Below are 24,963 nucleotides of genomic sequence, written 5' to 3' on the forward strand. Positions count from 1 at the left end.
TGTCTGCCCCAGGTCCCAGCCTTATCATGTGCCATGGGCCACGCAGGAAAATATTTCTCCTCTCTGTGTCACCCCCCCTCCTGCCCCTGGGAGCTCGGTGCGGGGCCCTCACTCCAGCTTGTAGGGGGTGAAACAAGAGGCAGAAAGATGAAGGTACCAGTGAGAGCCAGGGACCAGAGCCCAGGAAACACCAACTCCCACCCTTTGATTGTTTGGGCCAAATCTAGACCTGGAGCCAACCCCGCACCCACAGCCCTACACCCCTCGGTTTCTTTCTCGCAGGTGAGGTGGGCTTTCTGTCGGAAGAGCGGCGGATAAACGTGGCGGTGACCCGCGCCCGGCGCCACGTGGCCATCATCTGCGACACCCACACCGTCACCTCCCAGGCCTTTCTGAAGCGGCTGGTGGATTATTTCAGCGGGCACGGGGAGGTGCGCACAGCCTTCGAGTACCTCGACAACCTTGCGCCCGAATGCTACGCTCAGGAGGGCCGTGGCGAGCAGCAGCGAGGGGCAAAGCTCCCTGTAGCACCTGGCCCCAAACCGCAGCCACCAGCGGGGAGGAAGCTCAAAGCAGCAGCAGCAGCCGAAGCAGCGTGTCGGAAGCCAGAAGCGCGTTTCTCTCCCAGCACCAGTGGACCTGGGAGGGAGAGCCTGGGGACAAAAGACGGTGCTGAGAAGTTCAAGGCTGTGCTGGCAGCCTTCCTGGAGAGTGACGAGGTGCAGCTGGATTTCCCCCCGTCCCTCAGTTCCCACGATCGGATGCTGGTTCACCTGACAGCAGAGGAGTATGGGCTGCAGCACGGGAGCACCGGGGAGGGCCGGGACCGGTTCGTCAGCGTTCGCAAGAAAGAGCCTGCCGAGCCGTCGCGACCCGCAGCCACCCTCCCCAGCCAGCGGCTCCCCCTTCCTCAGCCACAGCGTCTCAGCAGAGAAACCCCCGGCCCCTCTGAGCCAGGAGGAAGCAGTGAAGGCTCAGGGAAACTGGACCTGAAAACCCTGCACCTGGAGAGAGTCCGGAGGGAGGAAGCCAGACGGGAGGAGGCAGCCAAGAAGGCTCAGGAGCTCAGCGTCGGCCTTCCATACAGCAGCAGGAAAAAAGACAAAACCGAAGCCAAAGGTAGGTCGCTCTCTTCATAACCAGCCCAATTAATGGTCTTCGTTGAATGGATCCTGCTACTTAATCCCCATGTTTTCACCTCCAGGCCTTGGGATTTGTCTGTGGGCATGGAACATGGAACAGGGCTCTTGGAAAGCTCTCATGCTTGTCACTGAAGAGATGGAAGAACTGGCAGGGCCATGCATCAGATAGCTGCAGCTTCTGGGAGAGGGGTTTTGGAGGCCTGGGGGCACATTTCTTAAGTGGAAAGAAAAACACTGAGGACCCTTTCCCAGGAAGAGAGGCTCAGGAGTTAGATGGGAGGCTCCTAAGTGTAGGGACAGGGACTAAGAGGAGTACCTGGCCCATACTAAAGGATGTGGCTGCCTCCTAAACACAGAGGCCAGGGAAAACAGCCAGGAGCTGCCGTCCTCCTTGCTGGACACGGTCCCATCCTCTTCCCCAGCCCCTTCCAGCTGAGGGAGGCACCCAGGCTGCTGTGCAGGAGCACCTGTGAGCACAGCCCAGAGTTTACTGGTACGAGGGGTCTCGTGGGGGCTGAAAGTCCAGTCGCTGCAAACAGTGACTCACTGGCCCCACACTGCTTCTCACTAACCCAGGCTGGAGCCGTGGGTCACTCAGGTTTGTTCCCACCTTCTAAGCAGGTAGTTCAATGGCCCCTCTCTTCTCCCCAGGAAAGGCAGCAGTTAAGAGTGGGGCAGACAGCGTGGCAGAAGAGGATATCGACGCTCTGATTTCTGCTGCCGTTAAAGCTGACACCACCTGCAGCTTCCCCCGCTGCAAAGCCAGTGTAACAACCCTGGGACAGCTCTGCCTCCACTGCAACAGCCGCTACTGCCTCAGCCACCACATCCCGGAGGTATGTGTGGGGCTGGGCAACCGCTGGGGCTTGGGCCCTGAGGGGGCTGGAGAGCAGAGGGATGTGCCAAGCAGCGCTGGCTTTATGTGGGACTTCTGCCCTCTGAGCTCCCCAGGCAGGATTTCCTCACAGGGAGTTGAAAGCAGAACTCTCTGTCAGAGCTTTTGCTAGAGCTGCAGGTACAAAGGGTTGCCAGGTGCTGACATGTGGGCTCTGCGTGCCTCCTCCTGAGAGCTTTTCCTTTTTTTCCCTGCTTGCTTTGTGCCCTTCTTCACCATCCTCTGGCACTTACATTCCCAGGTGGTGCAGATAAAATAAGGCAGAGAAGAAATGCAGAGGCACAAGCTTACAACAGCGGCCTGGGGGAGCCTGGGCACATGATTCCCGGCTCTTTGCAGGTTCCCTCTGCCACCCGGGATAGGCCAAGGCTCAGGCCCGCACGGAGCAGCAGTCGTGCCTGGGTAGCGATGAGGCATTTCCCTAAGTGCCTCCCTGGCTGGGAGCAGAGTCTCTCCACGCTGTGCAGCCTCGGTGCCAGCTCCCATCTGGAGCCGAGGGCCAGCGGGCCCTCAGATGCCTCTGCTCTGCCTTCTCGTGCTGGGGGCTCTGAGCAGGCATCTTGGCAGCCCTGCAGCCTCCTGCTCCTCCATGGGAGCAGCGCAGCAATGGCCACAGATCCAGCAGCTTCCTCCCCAGCTGCTTGACAGCCCTTCCCCCTTCCAGCAGGGAAGGAAGGACACTGAGGTTAAACTGGAGTCAGGCTTCATCTTCCTGCCCAGGTTGCAAAGGCTGGCAGGGAAGTCTAAGCCTCCAGCGTTGTCACCATGATGCTTTGTGGTTGGCCTCGGGGTTCGAGTCCTGCGGGCAGAGCTGACGTGGCTGGGGGGTGGCAGTGATGAGTACTGGGCTGAGAGAGGATTATTTTCCCTTCAGCTGCATCGCCCTGGGCCATGGTGCCCTTCCTGCAGCACCCAGGCATCACTGCACTGCGCAGAGCCTCCTGGAGCGTAGCAGCGCCTGGTGAGCTGGCCTGTAAATCCCCGGCATAGATTTTCCCCTTGTCAAGTACTATCTGTTTCCATGGCAAAGAATAGTTGTATTTATGGTCATTCACAATCCAGTTGGGATAGAAATTTATTTCCTGCAGAATTGCCTCTCCCTGCTGAATTGGAATGAGGGCTCCAGTAAGAAACAACTGAAAGGGTAAAATCCACGTCAGGGAGTTTTTCTTGCTTTTTAAAGTTCAGCCCTTTTTCTAGACATTACCAGGCTTCGATGTAAAGTAGCCTGGGACCTCCTACCCGTGCCTGGCCCTGAGCAGGGCTGGCACGGACCTGGAGCCCTCTCAGAGGGCTGGCCAGAAAGGGCTCCCACTCCCCTTCAGCAGACCCCAGCTGCTGCCCCAAACCCCACCGGCTGATGCTCCAGCACCTGCTGACGCAGTTCAGCGCTGCTCTGGGGACCTGTCAGCTGCGGCCAGTCCTGGCTCAGAGCCACATGCCAGGGGCTGGCCCCACTGGTCCTGGCCACCAACTGCCCGCTCTGGCAGGGATGGGAGGGTCATCACGGCACTGGGCTCCCCAGATCAGCTTAGGTCAGGAAGACGTCGAGGGACTCTGGGAGGGATCAAGAAGGAGGGGTACTCTCACCTGGGCCTGGTGGAGATGGTCCAGGGTGGTGTTGAACTTGGCTTAATGCATCTTAAACATGGGCTGGGCTTCAGCACAGCCTGGTTTGGGAAAGGGTTTGCCTGTACAAAATAGTATTATGAAGCTTTTTTTAATTCCAGTACAGAAGACAGATTTAATTACATTAAGGAAGCAGATAGATGGCTGAAAAAGCCTCTTCTTATTTCCTAAGCCACCTTCCCTATTTCACTCCTTTTCCCCCCAGATCTTACCATGTTAGCAGAGAGCTTGGTTTCATTTCTCTCTCACTGTAAAAGATCTGGCTGCTCACACGACGAGGGCGAGTTTTCCCCAGATGTTGAGAGTTTTGGAAGGAGGCGCTTAAACCATCCACCAGGATGATTTACGTGCTGCACAGATTCCAGGAGAAAGATTATATTTTGGTTTTCGTTAGAGGAGCAGTAAATAAATGGGAAATGGTGTCAGGGGGTGCAAAGCAGGTGGAAGAGGAATTGCAGGCTCTAAAATAAAATCACCCGATTCCCCCATAGGCGATGGCTGCCCCGTTTGCCGGCTGCCAGCGGTGTCCGTTCTCTCCCCACCAGGTTCATGGCTGCGGGGCCAAGGCCAAGGCCCACGCACGGCAGAGGATCAGCAGGGAGGGGGTTCTCTACCCTGGGAGCGGCTCCAAAGACAAGTCCCTGGACCCGGCCAGGAGAGCCCAGCTCCAGCGGCGCCTGGACAAGAAGCTCAACGAACTGACCAGCCAGAGAAAGAGCAAAAAGAGAGACAAGGATAAGTGAAGGACCCGAATGCTGCTTTTTTAACCTTGAAGTCACAGGTCAGGCTCCATAAACCAAAGATGCTATTAAAGCTCCAGGGCTGTGCTGAGCCCACGAGGAACACGGGTGATCTGGGGTTTGGGTGGTGGACACCTTGGAGCAGGAGTGCCTAAATAAAGAGGGGCTGGGCCCCCCCGAAACTGCAGAGCTGGAAGACAGAGCGCAGCTTTGCTGGTCCCCCTTATCCTTGCTGCTGAAGGCGGGGAGGGGCCCAGAGAGGCTGGGAACGCCAGCAGATGGGCACTGGAACACCTAAAGCAGTCGGCTGCTACTGGGACATTTTTCCTTGCTACAGTAAAAAGATAAATGTGTGTGAGCAAGAACGTGAGAGGAGCTGAAAAGAGGAGGAGGCTTTCCTCAGGGAAGGGTGACTAAGGAAGCGGGTGCCTCCAGCTCCCTTCTCCCACTCCAGCACCCCTCCCAGCCCTGCTCGGAGCGAGGGCAGCTGGCGTGTCCACGCAGCAGATTGCAGGGGCTGTGACGTAGCCCAGCACGTCTCTGTCTCTTCCCAAGTGCTAGATGAGGTAGCTAAGAAGCAGATTTTCCCCCAGACCTCAGTGCGTGTTCGTCCCGGCTATGAACACCTTTCAAAAAAAACTCTTCAGCAAACTTCATCCTTCCAAAACACCCTTTGCAGCCCCAGTCGCGGGCCAGCCCGGCCTGTGCCTGCCTCAGCTCTGAGCAGCGCTTGGCTCGTGCCCTGGCCCTGCGGCAGGGATGGCACCGGCTGGCACAGCAGCAGATGGGACACGGGGGCTTGGGGAGGGGAAGGTGGGGAGGAGGGAGAGCCGGAGCATGGGAGAAGAAAATCTGCGCGTCGGTGAGCTGTGCTGGGCGTATGCAGGGCAAAGAGCCAGAGCAGCGCCTGTGTCAGGGGGACATGCCACAGAGAAATCACAGCCTTGTCCCAAAGTGAAGGTCAGGCAGGGAAGAGAGATAAGCAGAAAGGACAATTGCTGCCAGCTGGGGGTACCACAACCATGTTATCTTTATTCAGGAATAAATGGCTCATTCACACTTTTTTCCACCCCCTCTGCTCAAATCATTCAAGCACCCACCTCGCTGCCCATCCTGCCCCCGTGGCACCAGCTTTCTGGCAAACGGCCCCAACACCCCCAGATCCTGGGTTCCTGCTGACATCCTGCAGGCAGAGCCCAGCTGGGCCCCAGGGCAGCCTCTGCCCACCAGCCCTTGCCGTGGGGGGCAGCTGTTGGCCCCCCAGAACCCCTAAACCTTACCCAAGGGCTGGTTATGAGCAGGCAGGATCCAGGCTTTCCCCTCCCTTCCCCTGAAACAGAAGCTGAGCTTAAAAATTATGAAATATGTCTCTTGTGTCTGCCTTCAGTCACAGGGCCAAGACATTCCTCTCAGTGCTCCGAGTCTGGATAAAACGAGTGAGTTTGGGGATAAGCAAGTCAAAGGGCAACGCCAGGACTGGGCTTGTACAAAAGAACCCCCAGACATGAGATTTGTGTCAGAAGTGCAGGAATTTGCTGTGGGGTTGTAAGCAACCCTGAGGGTTAGTTTAGCTGGAAAAGGGCCAGGTGGGGGGGAAAAGCCAACCCTGATTGTGTTGGACCTTTAGAGGATCACAGCCTGGTACTGACCTCAAACCCAAGAAAGCTGGAAAAAAAAGCCCAACCTGAAAAAAAATAAACCACTTGTCAAGGCCAGAGATGGCTCTGCAGGCAGCGGAGAGCTGGGCAGAAAGGGGATGGGGAGCAGGAGGACTTGGGGGTGTTGGTGGGTGTAAAGCTGCCTGTGAGCCAGCAATGTGAGCTGGCAGCCCAGAAAGCCACCCCTGTGCTGGGCTGCACCCAGAGCAGTGTGGGCAGCAGGGCGAGGGGGGGATTCTCCCCCTCTGCTCCGCTCTTGGGAGACCCCCCTGCAGTGCTGGGTCCAGCTCTGGGGGCACCAACAGCAGAAGGACATGGACCTGCTCGAGCGGGGCCAGAGGAGGCCACAAAGATGCTCAGGGGGGCTGGAGGCCCCCCCTCTGAGGACAGGCTGAGAGAGGTGGGGGGGTTCAGCTGGAGAAGAGAAGGCTCCGGGGAGACCTTAGAGCGGCCTCCCAGGACTGAAAGGGGCTACAGGAAAGGGGGGAGGGACTCGTCGTCAGAGGGAGGGATAGGACGAGGGATGACGGTTTTAAATTGACAGAGGGGAGATTTAGACGAGATCTAAGGAAGAAATTCTTCCCTGTGAGGGTGGTGAGGCCCTGGCACAGGCTGCCCAGAGAAGCTGTGGCTGCCCCCTCCCTGGAAGGGTTCAAGGCCAGGCTGGACGGGGCTTTGGGCAACCTGGGCTAGTGGAAGGTGTCCCTGCCCAGGGCAGGGGGTGGCACTGGATGGGCTTTAAGGTCCCTTCCAGCCCAAACAGCCTGTGATTCTATGACACAACAACAATCACTTTTTCCACTGTTCTTTCTCCCTTTTTCCATTCTCACTGGAAATGTTTCAGCCCCGGTGCAGCTCACCAAAATCCCTCCAAAAACCAACAGAAAAACCACATGCGCCGAGAGAAACCGCACAGGGCTGGCACTTTATCAACCCCCTCCCCATTTACCCCCCCGTTCAACCAAAAACCACCTTCTAAAAAAATCCACCCCCTCCCCAGGAGCCCTTGGGGCCCACGTTCAAGGGCACCACCAATTCTGGGGGGCTGCTGGGGAGCTTGGGGGAGCCCGGCTGGTGTCCAGGCAGCGCTCTGGGGAGGTTCTTGTTGGTTTTGGTCCAGTTGAAGGGAGGGCTCCTTTCACAGCGAGTCTGTCGGCAGCCCCCAGCGCATGCGGGGGTGACGCGGGGGAGGAGGGAGACGCAGCTGCCAAGTTGCTCCGTCCTCCGAGTATTTTGGTGGTGAGTTGACTGCTGAGGAGCGCCGGCAGCTCTGCCTCAGCACCACCCAGTCACTGCCCAGCTGCCAACGCTGTGTCGTGGCATCCCCTGGCCGGGCAGAGCCCCCCCCTCTGCCCACAGAGCCGGTGTCGGGGCGTGGGGCCGCGAGGGCACAACGGGCCCCCCCCCGGCAGCGTCCTAGTTCCGCCGGAGCGGGTGCCACATGGAGACGGGCTTCCTCAGCGTGGCCAGCATCTGGTTCCAGTGCGTGATGCCCATCCCGCTGGCCGCCGGGCCGATGAGGACGTGGCCCGTGTTGTCGGCGTGGCCGTCCTCGCCACACTCAGCCACCGTCACCCGCAGGGACAGGTCCTGGGGGGAGCGCGAGGCCATCACAAGGGCCCGGCACCGAGCAGCCGCTGCACTGGTAGTGCTGCCCCCCCATATCCATACCCCTGCGCCCTCCCTGACCAGACTTATGCAGACAAACATACCCTCAGTCCTCACCGGTACGTAACGTCCCCTATATCCCCCACCCCATAAATACGTGCCCACCAAAATATATGTACGTGCCCCATATATACATGTCCCTCTACACCTCCATTCACAAACCCCCGCCACTTGCCAACCGACATGCTCCTCCCCAGACACAGCCACACCCTGTACGTGTGTATACATGTATATACATCCTCCCATGCCCCCGCCAGACTGACATCACCCCTCTACTTTCTCCACATCCCCCAAACCCCTCCGCACCCATCCACATACACAACCACACCCTGCACATCTACATCCCCCTACATCCCCCCACCCACCTGTACATGCTCCCCTCGACAGTCATACCCCCATCTGTGCCCCCACCACCACGCTACGTCCCCCCAAACCCTACATGCACATGTACGGCCCCACCCCACAGCTCCTGCCAGCCCCCCAGCACAGGGATTTGGGGACCGAGGGACGTGTCCCCCTTCCCCCCAGGCTGGGACCCACCTGGAGCACGATGGCCGGCACTGAGAAGATCATGGCCTCGTTGAAGACAGGGTTGGTGTCGTCCCGCTTCACCGCTGTCTTTTTCTTGCTGATCTTCCTCCCGTCCTGCAGCAGGTACACCTTGACGAAGGGATCTGCTCAGGGCCGGGGGAGAGAAAAGCCCCAGGGTCAGCCACACGTGTCCCCTGCGGCAGGGAGAAAGAGGAAGAAGCCGTCCCTGGCCGGCCTTCCCGGTTGGGTCCAGCCTCAGCGGGACCCGCTCCAGTAAACACCCGCATGGCACGGTGGGATGAACTGGGAGAAACGCCCCTCCAGCCCACAGGAGGCCCAGGGACCCCCATGTCCACCCGTACCCCCCTCTCACCTGCAGTCCCTTTGCCGTTGGTCCACACGAGGTTCTTGGCCTTGACCACCACCACCGTCAGGCGCTCGGCCGTGGGCAGGTAGCTCAGGGAGAGCAGGATCTCCCCCACTGTGTCCACCGCCTGCGGGACACAACGGCCCATCAACACGCCCCCCCAAAAAAACAAAAAAGCCTGGCTGGGAGACAGACACCCCCCCCACCCTACTCACCTTGTTCAGGTCCTGCAGGTAGAGCCAAGCGTTGAAGGGACGCACGGCCAGGTCCAGGTCAGAGAGCTTGAGCTCGGCCACACCGGTGCTGACGTTCCTCTCGTCCTCGTCGATGCCAAAGACGGAGAAGCGGAGGCTGTTCTCCTCCAGCGCCGCCGGGTCCAGCGGGATGGAGAAGCGCTCGTCGAAGGCCACGGCGTAGGCGCTCCGCTGAATCTGCCACAGGGGAGACAGGGAGGGGGGAAATTGCCTTGATACCCACCAGGTTTTGGCGTCACATCCCACATCGCCCCCCTTTCTCTGGTGGGAGTGCCTGGGGTGTCCAAGCCTCGATGGGGACAGAGGTTATTTCCCACCTGACTCCAGCAGCTGCTCAGCGACTGGGGTAGAAAATAGGGGCTGTGACACACCATGTTGCCCATTAATTCTTTTAATTAAACATTTCAGGTCAATCTGGTGCTCTCAGATGCAAGAGCCCTGCGAGCTCGGTGGCATGGCCGACTCGGCCACTCCCAGCTACAGGATTTGGCTGAGGGGGTGCAACCCCCAGCCCCTCTCCAAGGCAGAGCCAACAGGCTTTGCAGCCCCCAAACGTGCCAAATGGGGACAACGCTTTCTGCCAGACGTCTCTGTCACGTCCCTTGGAGCAAACGCAGCAGCAGCTCCCTGGGTCCCATCCTGCAGGGTGCTGGTCACTACCTGCTCCCAGAGCACTGGGGGGGGGGAACCTGCTCTGAAATCATCACTTAAAGACTTTCTTCCTCCTGCTCCAGCCCTTTTCTTTTGGCACCCAAGGTACCCGGCACAGATCGGGGGGTTGTGGGGGAGGGAGGCCTGGTGCTCCCGAGGGATAGGAACCCGCAGCCCTGATGGTGTGGGGCGAAGTGGAGCCCACAGCTCCCACTGCCTACCCAGAGCCGGCTGCGGTGCTGGAAGAGGGATCCTGCTGTGGGACTGGGGGGCTCAGCCCTCACCTCACCACGCTGCAGCCCCCGGATGCCTGTGCCGCCCTGGGGAGATGGCTCATCTCATCCCAGGGACTCTGCTCCGAGCCATGCTCCCTCCCAGGGGTGAAGGGCATGAAGCAGCTGCGAGGTGGCACCTCCCATCCCTTCCCTCGCCCAGTGGGCCCATGCGCTCCCACCCGATATCACCGACCTCCAGCGGCCCAGGGGGGTCAATGCGCTTCTATGGGAAAGCAGATTTACAGCTGCTTTCTGGCCCTGATGGCTGCCCAGCTGCAGCAAACAGTATATTTTGGGATCTCTGGATGAAAGGTACAACAGAAATCTTAGCTGCTATTTAAAAAAAAAAACACCAAAAGCCATAAGTACTGTAAAGCATTAAAGGAAAAGAACCAAATGTGTCTTTATGACTTGTCTCAGGACAGCAAAAGAGGGCAAATAGCACTGGTGAATTATAAATAATGATGCTAAATAATAAATATCTCCAGAGCATAAATAAAGAGCCTGATCTTCAGATGGAGAAATGATCTTAAAAGGGCACTGTGGAAATATTTTCAAGGCAGTGGTTTTGTGCTCACTGGATCGGTACCTCCCCCCCCAGCAAGGCTTCCGCAGTGGGATGAAGCTTTCTGCGCCTTTCTGGAATATCTTGATCAAATCAAACTGGCTGACCCTGAGCATCACGCAAAGCAGATGCTGAAAGAAAACTGAGGCTCCTGCTTTCTGAAAGCAGCTTTTAGGCACTTCGAAAAGGAGGTTTTGCCCCAAATCCACCCCTGGTTCTGGCCCTGCTGGTGCAGCCACCCGAACCTTTGGCCACCGCGTCCCACGCGGGGAGGGAAAGCGGCACGGCTGCCGCGGAGCGGAGGGGCGGTGGGGGGGCACTGTGCTCGGGCACCGTTAGGGCAAAGCAAGTGTGTGTGGAAGCAGCAGGATGAGCCCCAAACGCTGCCTCTCCCCAGATCCCACCCCAGACCACCTCCTCCACTTTCTGCAGCATTCCCAGCCCCCGGAGCAGGGAAGGTTGAACAGAAAAACACACCGCAAGCCAGGCTCGGAGACAAAGTCATCACACATCCCAGTCAAGAGGGAGAAATTTCTGCCTCTGATGGGTCTCTGATACACAAACCCCCCAAGACCCCCCTGTACCACAGAATGCTGAACCCCCCCAAGCAGGGCTCCAAAAATCCTGTGCCAATGGCCCCAGCCCCAGCACGTCTGGATCTCCCTCCTGCTGAGGCCCCTTCGCTGCCTCGGGGAGGTTGGCCAAGGATGCTGACTCAAAAGCAAAGGCTGCAGCGGGTGCCCAGCGAGCAATGCCACGTCCCCGCGGGGTTCTCATGCAAAGAGCTGCTCACGGCTCACCCGGGAGATGCCGACGATCTGCTCGGCTGGGAGCAAGCTGATGCGCATGAAGCAGGACTCGAAGCGAGCGTCCTCCTTCTCCAGCAGGTCCTTGCCCTGCAGCAGCGTCACGTGCAAGGTGGCCGCCTTCCCGTCGTACTCCATGGACACCTCCACCTGCCCCACCGTGAAATCCTGCCCGAAGTTGTTCCCGATGGAGGAGATGGAGCTGAGGGAGTCAGCTGAGATGGATTTCTTCAAGGGGCCATAGGAGGCCAGGCCCAGGTCTTTGCTCATCAGCTCCAGGCTTCCCAGCTCATTAATGCTCTCGAAGGTGTCATCCGCCCGCAGGCTGGTCTTTCGGGGGGGTGAGGTCTTATCCAGCGTCCTCTGTGAGCCCGGGGCCATCCCTCGCTGCGAACAGGGAAAGGAAAACCAGGCGATGCAATCCCATCCCTTTGCCTGGAGCCGGGGACAGCTGGGACTTACCGGCACCTTTTTGGATGCCTTACAGCCCCTGCCTGGCCTCAAGCTGCCGCGGCAGCAGCCCTGCACCTCCTGCAGCTCCCAGGCCCCGCTGAGCAGCTCCATGCCGATCCTCCCGAGCTCTCCAGCAGCACCAGACCACTGCCCACAGCTCCCCCCCGCCCTGAGGGGTCACTGCTGATATTTCTGCCCCTCCAGCAGCTTTGTGTGTTGCAAAGGGAAAGGAGGCGAGCCAAACTTCCCACCCTTTTACCTTGTGTTTGACATCGGAATATGCCGCCCCGTACTTCTGCTCCAGGTACCGGTAGTCGTAGTTGGGGAAGGGGGAAGGTGCCGGGTAGCTGCCAGAGCGCCAGAGCTTCCAGAGGTTGACAGCGGCCACCCCCAACAGCACCAAGGCACCGGCGGCGTAGATGCCGATCTCCCACCGCGGCGGGCTCGTGGTGACTGCGAGGGGACAAGAGGCACCATGAGCCAGCCCTGGGGCAGAGGCTTCATCCTCGGCTGCCTCCACGCCAGAAACTCAGCTCTAAGCTGTGAGGATGGGATCGGCCGAGTGGGTGGGGGGATAAACCGCAGGGTCTCACTTGGGCATGTTGCAAATGGCGTCAGGCAGTGGCTTTGCAAGCCAAGAAACCACAGTGCTGGCACTTTGTTTTCCTGGGAGGCGAAGGGCACGTGGATTTTTGCCCCGTTCCCCAATCAGAGAATTGCTGCATCGCCCCGGGGTGCTGGGGGGGCCCCCTCACCGGCTGTGGATCCATCCCACTCACCGAGGTGCTCAGCGCACGCCTGCATCACCCCTTCCACCGCAGGGAAACCCTCGCTGCTGACAGGTTTCCCACGGGCTGGGGATGCCAAGAAAATCCAGAAATGGGGGGGGGGGGGGGGGACAACAAACGAAAAGCTTTTGGAAACAGGGGAAAAAACCCACAACTGCTGCTGTGACCCAGAGAGGAGAAAGGCCAGGCTTGTGGCTGCAAAGCAGGGAGGACACGGCAGCCCCGCGATGGTACACTGAGCAGTTGTTGCTGCATTGCACCAGCCTCCATCACACCAGCGACTGAACCAACACCAATCACTCAGTGTAACACAAAAAAAGGGGAAGAAAAAAAAAAAAAAAGCAGCAGCTTTCTCATTACAGAGCACTGCCGGGGAGTCCTCCCGCGTCACACCGCGATGCTCCCTCCTTCAGCAGCAGCTTCAGAGCCAGAAAGAGCCCAGGGCAGCTGCCTCCCACAGCACACCCGGGCGGAGGGACACCCCGCTGCTCCCCCCGGCCTCCTGGGCAGGAGCTGGCGAAGAGATGTGGCGAAGGGAACCCGCTATTCGCGCCTGAACGGCCCAATTTGGACCCCGCCGGAGGGCCGCGAACAGCCCAGAGGGATCTCAGGGCGGTAATGCCTCGAGGTAGGAGCCAAATCCTGCTCCCTCCAGCCCCACCCCAGCCCCTTCAGCTCCACAAAGGGCCGTGACTTCTCCCCCACAACCCCGGCGAAGGATGCTGGGGGAAGCACTGCAGCTTTGTAGGGCACCCCCGCGCGGCGAGGCCTTCGGTGCCATCCAGCTCCGCGGAGCTCACACGCTCCTGCTGCAGCGGGGGGGCAAAACTGGGGCAAAAGAACCCTTTACTGGCTCCTGCTTCTGAATAACCCCAGGGACAAAGCCCAGCTGAGTGGGAAACCCACTTCCTACTCACACCTGCCCATTTTCTAGGGTGAGTGGCTACCGATGGAAAGCTTGGGGCTTTAGAGGGTTGTACCCTTCTGTGAGGAAACTCAAACCCGTGCGCAGGTGACACCGGGGGCTCCTCCTGCCGAAGGCAGCGAGGATCAGCAATCCCTCCCGAGAGCAGCTCAGCGAACAAGCCCTGGGCAGCTCTGCCCCCAGAGCCCCTCCCCGGGGCTGGCTCAGTACTCACCGCTTGAGCGGTACCTGCTGACGTGCCCGTTGTCCATGGCCAACGCTCCCCGCTAGCGGGACAGCCTGCAATGCCGAGACAGTCAGTCAGGAGAGGGGCAAAAAATTTTAAAAGCTGTCTTTTCATTATTTTTTTTTTTAGCAGGCATGCTGACCAGCTTCTCCCCCTCCATCCCTCCTGGGCTTGGCTCCTCTTCCAGGCACAGAACAAACGTGTGCTGAAGCACCTCAGGCACTAACAGAGGAGCTAAAGGGGCTGCAAACCCCACGGGAAGCAGGAGAGCGGCCACGCCGAGCCGCAGAGCCGCAGGATTTACCTCGGGAGAACTCAACGGGGGACATTTGCAATCGCTCTTCGCGTGGACGTCTGCCCTCCAGGAGCCCTTTGAGCCCCTCGCTGCTTTTCTAACCTCTCTTTCCAGCTTCAGTCTTGCCTCTGCCTTCCGCAGCTGCCTCAGCCGAGGGGCCGTGGCCAGGAGCAAGCGGAGCAGCCCCAGCTCTGGGCGGCCACAGGGTTCAGGTGACGCCGCTCCCCGGGAATCGATTCCCGCAGCAGGGAAGCTCCAGCGCCTTCCTCCCCGAACGGGTTTTCCCAGGCGAGCTCTATGCAAGATCCACCCTGAGCGTACGGCGGCTGCTGGCCCGAGCGGCCCCCGCGAAGGCACCGCGCGATGCCGAAGGGGGTCTGCTGTGCCAGGGTGTTTCCCGCTGCGCAAAAAGGGGGTTTGGGAAACCCGGCCAGCTCCCAGCAAGAGAATCCATTTCGAACGGCGCCAGCTCCCCTCGCTCCCTGCCAGGAGGTCACGGACCACGGACCCCGCAGACTGCAGCCCCTGAGGCCCAACCCCACCTTCAGCTCCACACTTCAAATCTCCCCTCCCTGGACCCCCCCAAACCCTCTCCACAACTCACACAGCCCCAGACCCGCCTGGCATGCAGAGGAAGAGCTGGATCACCCTCGGGTGGGGGGTCACCCAGTATTTGGGTGCCACCTTCCAGCTCGTTTCAGACACCCACAGGTTCAGGCACTGTGGGAGTGATCAACCCCCCAAACCATCCAGGCCTGGATTTTAACAGGTCAAGGTGGAAACTGCTGTGCGTTATAGCATAAAATATCAGTCATGCTGGCCTGGCCCGGCTGGGGGACCCACTGCAAGGGCCACCCTCGGGACAACAGCAGGAGGGGGGGTCGTTCTAAACATAACTGAGTTGTTAACCCAAAACACCAGCAAGGCTGAGACAGGGCTGGAAGTGCCCATCTCCTCCCCCAACCTCCCTCCTCAGGCATAAACCTCTGTGTGCAGTGGATAAACACTCGGTAATATCTTGGCTGAGAACGGGCTAAACGCAGGTCATATACAGACTAAGCTCAGCTTAAGGGACACTTTGCTGTTTAATGCTGGAAATCCGCACCAACATCTTAATAGCGCAATACGATGGAGATTTACCCAAAACAGCCTCATTTTATGTCCTGAAAAACTGTCATGCCTAAGAGGCTCCATTTCCTCCAATGTTTCCTGGTGGCTTTTTTGAATATGAAAATCCAGAAGTTTTCAGGACCAACTTTCTCTGCCGAAGGGCAAACTTCCCTTCTAAAACCCCTCCATTTCTTTCCAATTTTCCATTTCTTTCAAAGCTTTTTCCCCCCAAACATCTCTTTCTCATGAGCTCTAAGCAGCAACTTGAGCAGATTTCCAAGGCATCACTCAGAGACACAAACTGACTGCAGCTTTCAGCTCAGAAATTCAATTAGGTGGCATTTCCCTATTAGCAAAACAATATCAGCCTTTCCTGAGCGAACCAACAAAGTGCAGGGTGCTTGGGGAAGGGATTTATTGCATTTTATGTTAACTAAGCTCTTCCCTGCGAGTGTTTCACCGAGATGCTCTGTCGTCCCCTCAACCTGCCTTTCAAATCCCTTCCTGGGAAATCAAATTCAAGGGATTGGGAGGAGACAGGCACCATGCTCCGGCAACACAGGGACAGCTGCTCCTTCCCACTGCTGAGGGACGAGGCAGCTTCATTTTCCTGGAGAACTGCTGCAGAGCTCGGGACACCTTTTCCCGCTTAGGGGGTGATAAAGTGTCTCCATGCGGGGAGAGAAACAGCAATGAAGCCACGTGTCCCCTCTGGAAGTAGGGGGGGCGTCCCCCCAGGCTTAGGGGGGTGTTTTGGCACCATGGCAGTCCAGGGCATGAAACAGCTCACACAGAAACCCCGGTTGCTGGTCCCAGAGCACCTGGACCAACACGGGTATGGCCCCACACCACGCACAGACACCCCACCCCACCACCCCCCCCCCGAGCACGCTGCAGCCCCCAAACGTCCCAATCTGGGTTGTAAAGCGCAGCAGTGATCTCCCAGTTCACCCTTTCTTTCCTGCCCTAACCCAGACACCACTGCCTGGCTTCACCAGGCACATGAGACCAGACTAAACTCATCTCACTGCTGAGCTGGGCCCTCCAGCAGCACCCCTCCTCTCCTCCAGCACCAGCCCCACTGCTCGCACCCCCCCGGGCTCTGGGCAAGGCTTTTCCCCCCTCCTCTGTCCCTCTCCTGCCCATGGGGGAAGCCCCATCTGGCCCTAAGCCCCAAGGCAGAAAAGTAAGATCAAGTTTATAAAAAAAATAAAATAAAACCACATCCAAACCTCGACAAAACACAAAGGTTCGGGCTCTTCCCCTTGTTCCTGCTCACCCCAGACTCGCTGGCCTCTTGCCCTCCCCATCCCACCACTGGAGCCGCAGAGACGAAGCAGCCGCTGTCCCGGCACCTCGGGAACAAGCCGGGCCCCAATCCCACCTGATTTACACCCAAAGACGGGGACCCTGCACCACCCTGCGCCTCCCACGGCCACGGGGCTCGGCACGGCAAGCTCCGGCTTCGCAAGCGGCTGGAGCCTGGATCGCTCCCAAGGCCTATTGCTGTATTTTACCTGGGCAGGTAAAAATCACCGCGGGCAGGAAAAAAAATAATCTTTGGGGCTCCGCGTAGAAGAGCCGGGACCCTCCCTGCGGCCTCCGGCATTCGCTGAGCACCAGCAGCAGCAGCGCGGCTGCTCCCCGGCCGTCCCCGAGAGGGGAGAGAAACGCAGCAATTCCCGAGCTAACCCGAGTGAGGGGAGTCTCGGGGATCCGGCCCCGCGCCCCCCACAGCCCCCCGCGGGTTCCCGGCTCCGAAAAGCCCCCGGCAGCGATGGGGGACAGGCTGCGGGGGCTCCACTGCGGGCCTGGGGCCGGCTGCAGGCTCCGCTCCCCAGCGCCGGCCGAGGGGGGGCTGCGGGCTGCACCTCCCGCTCACCAGTGCAATGAGTTGGGCGGTCTCTGCGCCCTCCCAGCGGGCCAGACCCCGGTGAAGATTTTGCTCTCACCCAGCCCGACCCCCCTGGCAAAGCCGGGGAGGAGAAGCCGCCCCCTCGCCGCCCCGCAGCAGCGAGCAAGGCGGCTCTGGGAAGCGTTTCCCACCTGGTTTCGCCCGGCCGGGGCTGCCGGAGGGATGCGGCGGCCGCTGCTCCTCTGCCCCGGGGCTGCCGAGAAGCTGCTCTGCTCCCCCCGGGGCAGCGGGGCGAGGGCAGCCTGCGGGCCCGGGGGGGCGGTGCGGAGCTCTCTCGACCCGGTTTACCTCCCAGGCTCTCAGCGCCCAGCTCCGCAGGCTGGCAACTTTCCTTGGGAAGTTACGGTAAAAAATTAAAAAATTTAAAAATCCCCAAACCCCCCTAGGAGCGAGAAAGGACGCTACCACCCCCCCTCACACACACACACCCCCCCCCCCCCCCCCCGCTGGGTGCGGGCAGCCCTGGGCACACCAGGCAAACCCCTGCACGCCCCGCGCACCCCCCACGCTGTCACCCGTGTCGCATCCCCGGGGCTGGACCACGACCCCCCCCTTGTCCCCAGTCCCCTGCCCCGGGCAGGGCCGCCCACCCTGCGCGCTGGCAGCCGGGGAGCTCCGCGGGCTCCGACTCACCGCTCCTTTGGGGGAAAAAGATGCATTTTCTGGCCGATGGCGGCGGGGGGGACCGCGGCCGCCAGAGCGGGGACTGCGGGCGGAGCCTCCACATGGAGGGGGGGGGCGGCCCGACTCCGCCCCCCCCCTTCTCTGGGGTGAACCAGGGACGGCCCCCTCTGTCCCCCCCACCCCTTCCGCGGAGTTGGGCTCCCCCAGGCCGAGCTCCGGCGGCTCCCGTTCCCCCCCCCAGGGTGCTCCCCCCCCCAGGCAGATCCGCGGGCGCGCTGCTCCGCTCTGCGGCAGGACCGGGACGGGCAGCGCCAGCCTCCGCCCCCCCCGTCAACCTCCCCAGCCGGGGTGCGGGGACATGAGGGGTCCCGGCCGTACCGGGGTGGCTCCCGCCGCAAGGTCTGGGCGCTACCTGTTAGTCAGGACCCCCCCCAGCCCTGCCTGTTGGTCAGGAACCCCCCCGAAAGCTCCGCGGCAAAAGCGACCATCGGCCAGACTTCCCCTACACGGGCTGTCCTGCCCCCCCTTCCCTCCCCCTTTTCAGCCACCTGACCACAGTTGTAGGGGATCAAGGAGCCGTTTCTAACAGCAAAAGATTCACTCCGCCTGCCTGGGAGAAAACAAAATAATCGCAATTTTGTGGGGGAAGAAGCCCATGCACCCCCAGCCAGGAGGGCTCAGCCGGCCGCAGGGCAGCACGGCAGCATGGAGGACCCTCCGTTCCCAGGAAAACCCACCGCATCCAGCCCGGGAGGGCCAGCCTGGGAGCTGGGCCCATGATTTTCCTGTCAGGAAATTCATTTTCAGGGAGAAACCTGACCAAGTTTTGACTGTAACCCACAAACACTGCCTGGGCGGGAGAGGAGCCTCCTCCTGCAGCCTGGAGTCCCCTCCAGTGACCCACAGACGAGGGGGTCAGGCAGGGTCGAGGTGGCCCACCCACCCTCGTGGGGTTTTTGGTTGGTTTTTCACCACCACGGGGATGTAGCAGAGGTACCTCAGCCGGAGTCTGCTTCTGAGGGCACGTTTGGCCACTGTGCAGCTATTTATTCCTGGTCAAAATACTCCCGGGAAAGTTTTTTACACTGTAAAAAACTGACGATTCCCAAAGCATCATACAGGCCTTTTGGGGCCAGCGACAAGGCCAAAGAGTCAAAGGGGGGGGAAAAAAGCAGCAAAGGAAACCCTTCTACATCCCCGACTGCTACTGTTGCCTCCTCCCAGCAGGACAGGCAGCTGGAACAGCGATGGGGGAAAGGGCAGCAAGAGGCACCCACAAACGGGTGATAATCGGAGCCGTTTTCTGCCTGGCCAAGGTAGCAGCAGACCTTCGCCATGAGCCCGTGGTGGGCAGCCCCTCTGCTCCCCAGCCCCGCAGCTGCAGTCACCAAGGAACCAGCTACCCAGGTATTAACAACCCAGAGCAACCCCTGAAACCCATCTAACGAACGTGACAGTCCAAGTGGCCTTGAGGGACACCAAAAACTACCAAATCCCACGGTGCCAAATCCCCCAGATTTGCCTCGAAGCACCTGCAAGAAAAAAAAAGTCACCCCCAGTGTCAGCTGAGCACACTTGCACCCACAACCCCCCCGCGTCCTCCCTTTCAACACCAGCAACTCACCTTTGGCCAGTCTCACTCCCAGTGCCTGGGCACACCTGCACGGAGGCATCTCAGAGCCCTTTTCTGACAAAGGAAGCGAGAAAATGCTCAGCGGGGGTACAGATGTGTAGAGAGGCAGGAGAGCGCCGCCTCCTTCATCCCCACAGGGGTGGCCTCATTTTACACCACCCCAAAGTGCAGCTTACCAGCTGTCCTTTCATCTTCTCCTCAGGAGGCTGCTTCAGAGAACTTCCCCAAGAGATGACCACAAAAGGATTCCCAGTGCCAGGCAAGATCCCAACGATCAGAGCCCAGCTACGACAGCGGGCACTGCTCGGAGGGACACGCTGGACCACGACATGACCCCACAGGTCGTGCACAGCCTGAGTCCACTCGCAGTGGGCAAAGAGTGCTTCCGAATTACACCAGCAAAGCAAGGGCCTCTAACACCCCTTCCTCTGAAAATCTGGACAAGTTCGTTAGGTCAGGGCCCAGCATCTGTTAGGGAGAGCACCGAGGCAGCCAACAGCCCTTCTGCCAGAGGGAATTCAGAGCAAATTGCACTTGCAAGGAAACGGAGAGAGAAACCAGGAGCAGGCACACATTGTACCAAAGAACACACCAGCAAACATCGCTTTATTACACCGGTTCGGTTATCCAGACTAACCATAAAAGCTGTTGAGATGGGTGTAGACAAACAAGTCAGTGGTTTATGTATTAGGTCAAAGCTCCAGAGCCGTTACCAGGGGACAGATGCAGAACACCTCGAGCACTCGCTATTCCTCGCCAGTTGTTTCAAATGTACCTCGGGGGGTCTTTGGTGGGGAGGGGAGGAGGAAGGTCCCTCCTGGGGGTGCCTGCTACCACCCGAACTGTGAGACGGGCCTAGGAGGTCGTGGGCAAAGCGATCGAGGGGGGCCAGTGTTCATCAGCACAAGGAGAATGGAGACAGCCTGACCTGAGCCTCGCTCAGCCGGGACCACACGAGCACAACACACTGGTACGAGCTACCAAACAGTCGGGGAACAGTTGGTAAGGCTGGGCTAGAGCTGGAACTAGAACGACTCTGGCTGGGAAGGCATAGAAATAAATACTCACTCAACTCTGCACTTTCTGCCCGTTTTCAAACCGTCAGCACCTAGTTACACAGCCAGATATTCTTCACTACCTCACAGCAGCACCACAGGATCATTTCCGAGCAGCCCCTGAGTGACTCAAGAGAAGCCCGACGCCACCTCTCGTACCGGTCACCCTCCTCCGCTTCTGCCAGCAGCTGGGGCAGCCCCCGGCCCACCGCCTCTCCTTCATCTGTTGAGCTCTCCAGATGCAACCAAACCGCTTCATTAATTGAAGGCAGTGCCCAGTTGCTCGGGGTGGAAAGTACCTGGGTCACTGTAAACACGGGAGAAATGCAGGTTTGGGCTGGCGTTCCCACACAAGACAAAAACAGATCAAAAATGCGGATGTTTGCTAGTTAGCAGCTCTGCAAGTCTCCTTCCACTTAAAAAGTTTGGAGTTGCACTCTTGAAATTTTACCAGGGGTGTTTATGTCACTTTCTTCTGGATAAACACCTCCCTCAAAAATATCCCTTAACAGCCAGATTAGATCACAGTATTTAAAAAGTGACATGGTTACAGTTACATCAGTGCCTCAGATGCCAACGCAAAGCCTTAGAGCAGAGGTTACAAAACTGATGCTTAGTGTAGCACTTAACATTTTGAAATAATGACCCCCAAAGAAATAGAAAAAGCGGCCCAGGTTTCCAGTTTCTTTTCCTAGATGCTGAGTCACCAGCAGTACCGCTGCCTGGCCTGGCCTGCAGACCCCCGCGGCCGCTCGGGAGGCCGCTGCTGCCTCGCTGCGCTCTCCCCGGGGCTGGCACATCCCGGCAGCTCTCGCGTGAGGGGCTGCGGAGAAGCCTCTTCCAGCTGGACACAGGAGATCGCTCAGCCTGGAGGTACCTCGGCAGGAACGGGGCAGCTCTGGGGGTGGCAGAACCTGACCTGCCCCTGCAGCAGACACTGAGAATGAAACCCTCTTGGTAAGCAAACTAAAACAATAAGGCAAATAACTTAAGACTGACGGAGTAACTTCCAGCTTTCTGCTTGCAATATATTTTACTCCATGAAGCAAAGGAAAGGCAGGTTGACCTTTCTTATTTACCCTTCCCTTACATTTAAGAGATGACTAAGACTAAAAGAAATTTTTTTTTTAAAAAAAAGAGAACTAAGGAGAAGTTGTCTGTCTCCCTAGAGCTGTGATACAACATAAAACTATTGTAGGCTATTCCAGGATGTGGAAAGTCAGTTTAGAGAAAGGCAATAACCCCCGTACTACAGGGGCTGTAACAGTAGTGTACTGTATTACATTCTGTGCAAGTTACGCAACTTGTTCACGAGTTTCAGTTTATCTGTTTTTCTCACTGCAGTTCTGTCAGTTGGTGGCTGAACACTTTACACAATCTTACTCCACAGCTCAAGGTAGTTTCAGCAGAAAAAAAGAAATAATTCCTTTCCTGTGTCTGGTATCTGTACACTCCAAAACAAGTGTTCCTAATGCCCAAACGTCAAAATCAGAATCTCACAGTTTACTGGGAATAGATCAGCTAGATTCCCTTTGCGCTTTGTTTGAAAGCCCCTTGTCTCCAAACCCTGGTTTCAAGGAAGACATACAACACGCCTGAATGAAGATCCCATCGCGTCGCAACCGTTTTGGTTCTGACTTCCCTCTACACAGACTTTCTCCGACTCTGACTAGGTGTACACGAGGAGAAAGGGTGTGTGTGTCAAAGTGACATCTTCCCCTCGAGAGGATTTTCACACGTTGGAAAGCTAACAATGAAAATTACAAGTTAGGTAGGATAAGGTTGAAACTGTCCAGGCCAACTTGAGCACTACGAGTTCCTTTTAGCCCTTTGTTGCTCAAAGTTTCCTCTCCCTTAGTTTGTTCCCATTTTGTTCATCCAGTATCGATGAGAGTCCATCACCATTGCTCAAGCATTTGTCCTTTTCGTATTTGTGCTCTTGCTGCTGTCGCCTTATCTCCTTATACCGCAAAGTGATGTCACTAGAAAGAAAACCAAACAGACATGAACCAGTGATGTGAAGCAACAGTTCCAATATACAATAAAGACAAGAAGGCAAGTCTGTTCTGGATGCAAGTGCTCTTGGGATAACTTAACCCACTTGAGTCTTTTGGCTGCACATTTCTAGAATGGCTGATGGCACCGACTCACTTGAAATTTGTGTTTCTTGCCAGCAGTCTGGCTGTTACCAGCTCTTCCACAAGCTTAACAGGACAGCATGCCCAGCAAGAGCAGCCACTGCTGCTACACAGGGCCTCCTCTACAGATCAGTGTCATCCTTTCAGCCTTGTGCAGCTGCTTTTCATTTACTTTTACAGAGCAGCATCCAAACCGAGAGCATTTAACTTGGCTGACTTGTCGCTGACGCTGGGGCAGCTCAGACAACACTAGCACAGCAGACTGTTCCTGCAATGAAGCTGCAAAGCGTCTCAGTCTTGTCTAACTCAGAGCACACATCACTCACCCAGGTAGAGTAAGGCACTTCACTGTTCACCTGCTCCTGCAGCGACACTAACGTGATAGTCCCACAAAGACCACAGCTGATCCAGACAAAAAACTGCCAGGAACATGCACAGAAAACTCCCTGTTTATTTAATAATTCCTACAGCAAACCACAGCAGCTGCAGCCATCCCAGGGCTGTGCTCTATCTTCAGGAGGAACTGAAGGCTGATGACAGCACACGTCAAAGATGCGCTGTTGATTAGATGTCCAGAGCAACTCCCCCCCAGACCCGGGCTAGGCCTGACCACAGGGCCTCAAACCCTGCTTACCGAATGAAGAAACGCCAGGCTGTCCAAGTGAGCACAAGTATAATCCCCAAGATCCAGCACTGGGTGATGTAGAAAGGAAGAGAAAGCGTGAGCGTATAGGGATCGTACTTCACGACGATCAGAAACTCCGTGGCAGTAATAGCAGCAACCAGCCATGCCTGCTGACCCAACTTCTTATAGAACTTCCTGCAAAACAAACGCACAGGTAAAACAAAGCTATTGCTATAAAATTAAGCATTCAGAGAAATATTCATAAAAATACAGGTGGGGTAATTATTTCATTCAGCTTTATACAATTCTAAAAGCCTAGTCTGGATTACACACATACTAAGGCTACGCAGGCTGACAACTTTCAGGTTGGTGTTACTTAAGTTTCCTCTCAGAGGCTCTAAAAACATGGGAAGTTAAACTTCATCAACACGTGATGCAAGGAAGTATCCCCGTTTTTAGAGTATTGGTAAATCTACATAAACCAGCTATCTGACCAGCTTGAGATCAGCTGAGGTTCAGGGTATGGGATGGAACAGGAGCTCTACTCCCAAATTTCCTCTGCAAACGTCAAGTCACTCTGTTGTGACCATATTTACCTCCCGTATAATTGCATTCTGCAACTCACTCTCTTCCCAAAAAGGTATTCAATGAGCTGTCACTAATGATCTCTGAACGGATTTTGAAAGAACGTTCAATAACAAACAGGCAAGATACTGGAAGACACAAGGACAGCATTTCACTTCTAGGACAACACAACCTTGGGCAAATACATGATTAATATTTAATCCCCAGGGTTTGTTTTTAAGCAGTACCAGACAAGTCAGTGAGAAGCGCAGTGCTGTGTACAAGTCTAGTGAAGGGCTCATCAATCAGTAATGCTAGAAATTAAACTGCAGTAAAATCAAGCCATCTATCCAGAGGCTCTACTTGCAGGAGGAGAGATTGAAAACATACCATCTTTTGGGTCACCTAGTCCTGCATGGGAAATCAAACACCCCAAAATACCTACACCTGCTGTCAGGAAACGTCATCACTCTCACAGGAACAGCTTTCGGCTCGAAACCGGCTCAGTTGCTTGTGCTAAACCAGCCAGAGCCTCCGCTCCTCAACCTGCTCCCTCCACGGCATTTCTAACTGGACCTTTTTACAGCTTACTGACCTGACTCACCAGACTGTAACCCAGTGGTGTTCTGTTTGGGCAACAGAACAAGCCCTTTTTTATGCACTGGATTGCACTGAACTGCCCACTGCAACACCATGGCTGCGTGCACACCTGCTATCCAACAGCAGAGTCAAGGACATCACTTCCTGCTTGGTAGACTAAATTTTTGTTCTTTCACCACCCATCTTCTGAATCTAAAGTGGGATTTTATTCCCATTAGAGGAAAGAATCAAGAGAAAGCTACTAGAAGTTGCACATTTTTTACTTTTTTTTTCTTTTTCTCCAAAGGCATGATTTAATTAAATGTTTCCTGAAATCCAACTGCTTTGAATCAAGACTGAACCTGAGAAAAGCAATACCCTCAACCACCACAATCACCAGCTGTTTCACCAGCAAACACACATAACTAACTTTTCCCAGCAGCCTTTGGATGGTGTGTTTTATTTTAAAACCACACAAAGCACTTTGGTGCACTTTCCCGTCAGCCCTTAACTGATTATGACTCTAAGAGGCCTGAGATGAACCACGCAAACAGAAGCGCCACCAACTGAACTTACAAGGTGGCAGTTCTTGACCTCTATATTCTGCCCCTGTTCTACATGTCTCTGCTTCAATCCAAGGGAGCATCTGTTCTGCAGAGGGCATTTCCCTCTCCCTCAACCACAGTTTATCCCCAAAACCATTTTCCTGCCAGGTCCCTCCTCCTTAGTCCAGCTCTGTTATTCCATTCCTACCACAGCGTAAGATGGAAGTGAAACACCCCCAGGGAGAACTGGGTGTAAAGCAGCAGCACTACTGTGGCAGGACGGACGAGATGGGGAGCAAAATGGTGT

The 24,963-nt window shown here is 57.0% G+C and overlaps 3 protein-coding genes across 12 annotated transcripts in view; 1 reads left to right on the top strand and 2 right to left on the bottom strand.

Annotated features, from left to right (window-relative positions):
- Positions 1-6,571, top strand: part of IGHMBP2 (immunoglobulin mu DNA binding protein 2) — a 41,520-nt gene extending 34,949 nt beyond the window's left edge. The window contains exons 13-15 of one of the 2 annotated variants that reach the window (XM_074918238.1): positions 283-1,126; positions 1,813-1,978; positions 4,212-6,571. In XM_074918238.1, the coding sequence (XP_074774339.1) occupies positions 283-1,126; positions 1,813-1,978; positions 4,212-4,409 (1,208 nt within the window). In that variant the 3' untranslated portion in view covers positions 4,410-6,571. Of the gene's footprint in view, positions 1-282; positions 1,127-1,793; positions 1,979-4,211 lie in introns of both variants that reach the window. The other variant, XM_074918237.1, reaches the window with a different exon arrangement.
- Positions 6,572-7,043: 472 nt separating this feature from the next.
- Positions 7,044-17,631, bottom strand: SYT12 (synaptotagmin 12). Of its 5 annotated transcripts, none has more exons than XM_074918239.1 (8): positions 17,527-17,631; positions 13,562-13,626; positions 11,894-12,087; positions 11,176-11,568; positions 8,846-9,061; positions 8,637-8,757; positions 8,273-8,406; positions 7,044-7,654 (listed from the first exon to the last, which is right to left on the bottom strand). In XM_074918239.1, the coding sequence occupies exons 2-8, from the start codon at positions 13,596-13,598 to the stop codon at positions 7,481-7,483; spliced, it is 1,269 nt and encodes a 422-aa protein (XP_074774340.1). In that variant the 5' UTR covers positions 13,599-13,626; positions 17,527-17,631; the 3' UTR covers positions 7,044-7,480. The 5 variants fall into 5 exon arrangements, with proteins under 5 accessions (XP_074774340.1, XP_074774342.1, XP_074774341.1 ...); XM_074918241.1 differs by having other exon boundaries at positions 17,484-17,542; XM_074918240.1 differs by lacking the exon at positions 17,527-17,631 and adding an exon at positions 17,025-17,259.
- Positions 17,632-21,200: 3,569 nt separating this feature from the next.
- Positions 21,201-24,963, bottom strand: part of PTDSS2 (phosphatidylserine synthase 2) — a 41,080-nt gene continuing 37,317 nt past the window's right edge. For all 5 annotated transcript variants that reach the window (XM_074917802.1, XM_074917803.1, XM_074917805.1 and 2 more), the window contains 2 exons: positions 22,978-23,163; positions 21,201-22,187 (listed from right to left, as the gene is read on the bottom strand). In XM_074917802.1, the coding sequence (XP_074773903.1) occupies positions 22,043-22,187; positions 22,978-23,163 (331 nt within the window). In that variant the 3' untranslated portion in view covers positions 21,201-22,042. The remainder of the gene's footprint in view (positions 22,188-22,977; positions 23,164-24,963) is intronic.

This window comes from Athene noctua, chromosome 14, assembly GCF_965140245.1.
Source record: "Athene noctua chromosome 14, bAthNoc1.hap1.1, whole genome shotgun sequence".
NCBI lineage: Eukaryota > Metazoa > Chordata > Aves > Strigiformes > Strigidae > Athene > Athene noctua.

Excerpts from the sequence above, each read along its gene's own strand:
- SYT12 (XM_074918239.1), bottom strand. The coding sequence starts at position 13,598 with ATGGACAACGGGCACGTCAGCAGGTACCGCTCAAGCG. Across the intron at positions 9,062-11,175 it reads AGATCGTCGGCATCTCCCGG|ATTCAGCGGAGCGCCTACGC; the intron begins GTGAGCCGTGAG and ends CCCCTGTGGCAG. Across the intron at positions 8,758-8,845 it reads ACCTGCAGGACCTGAACAAG|GCGGTGGACACAGTGGGGGA; the intron begins GTGAGTAGGGTG and ends TGTGTCCCGCAG.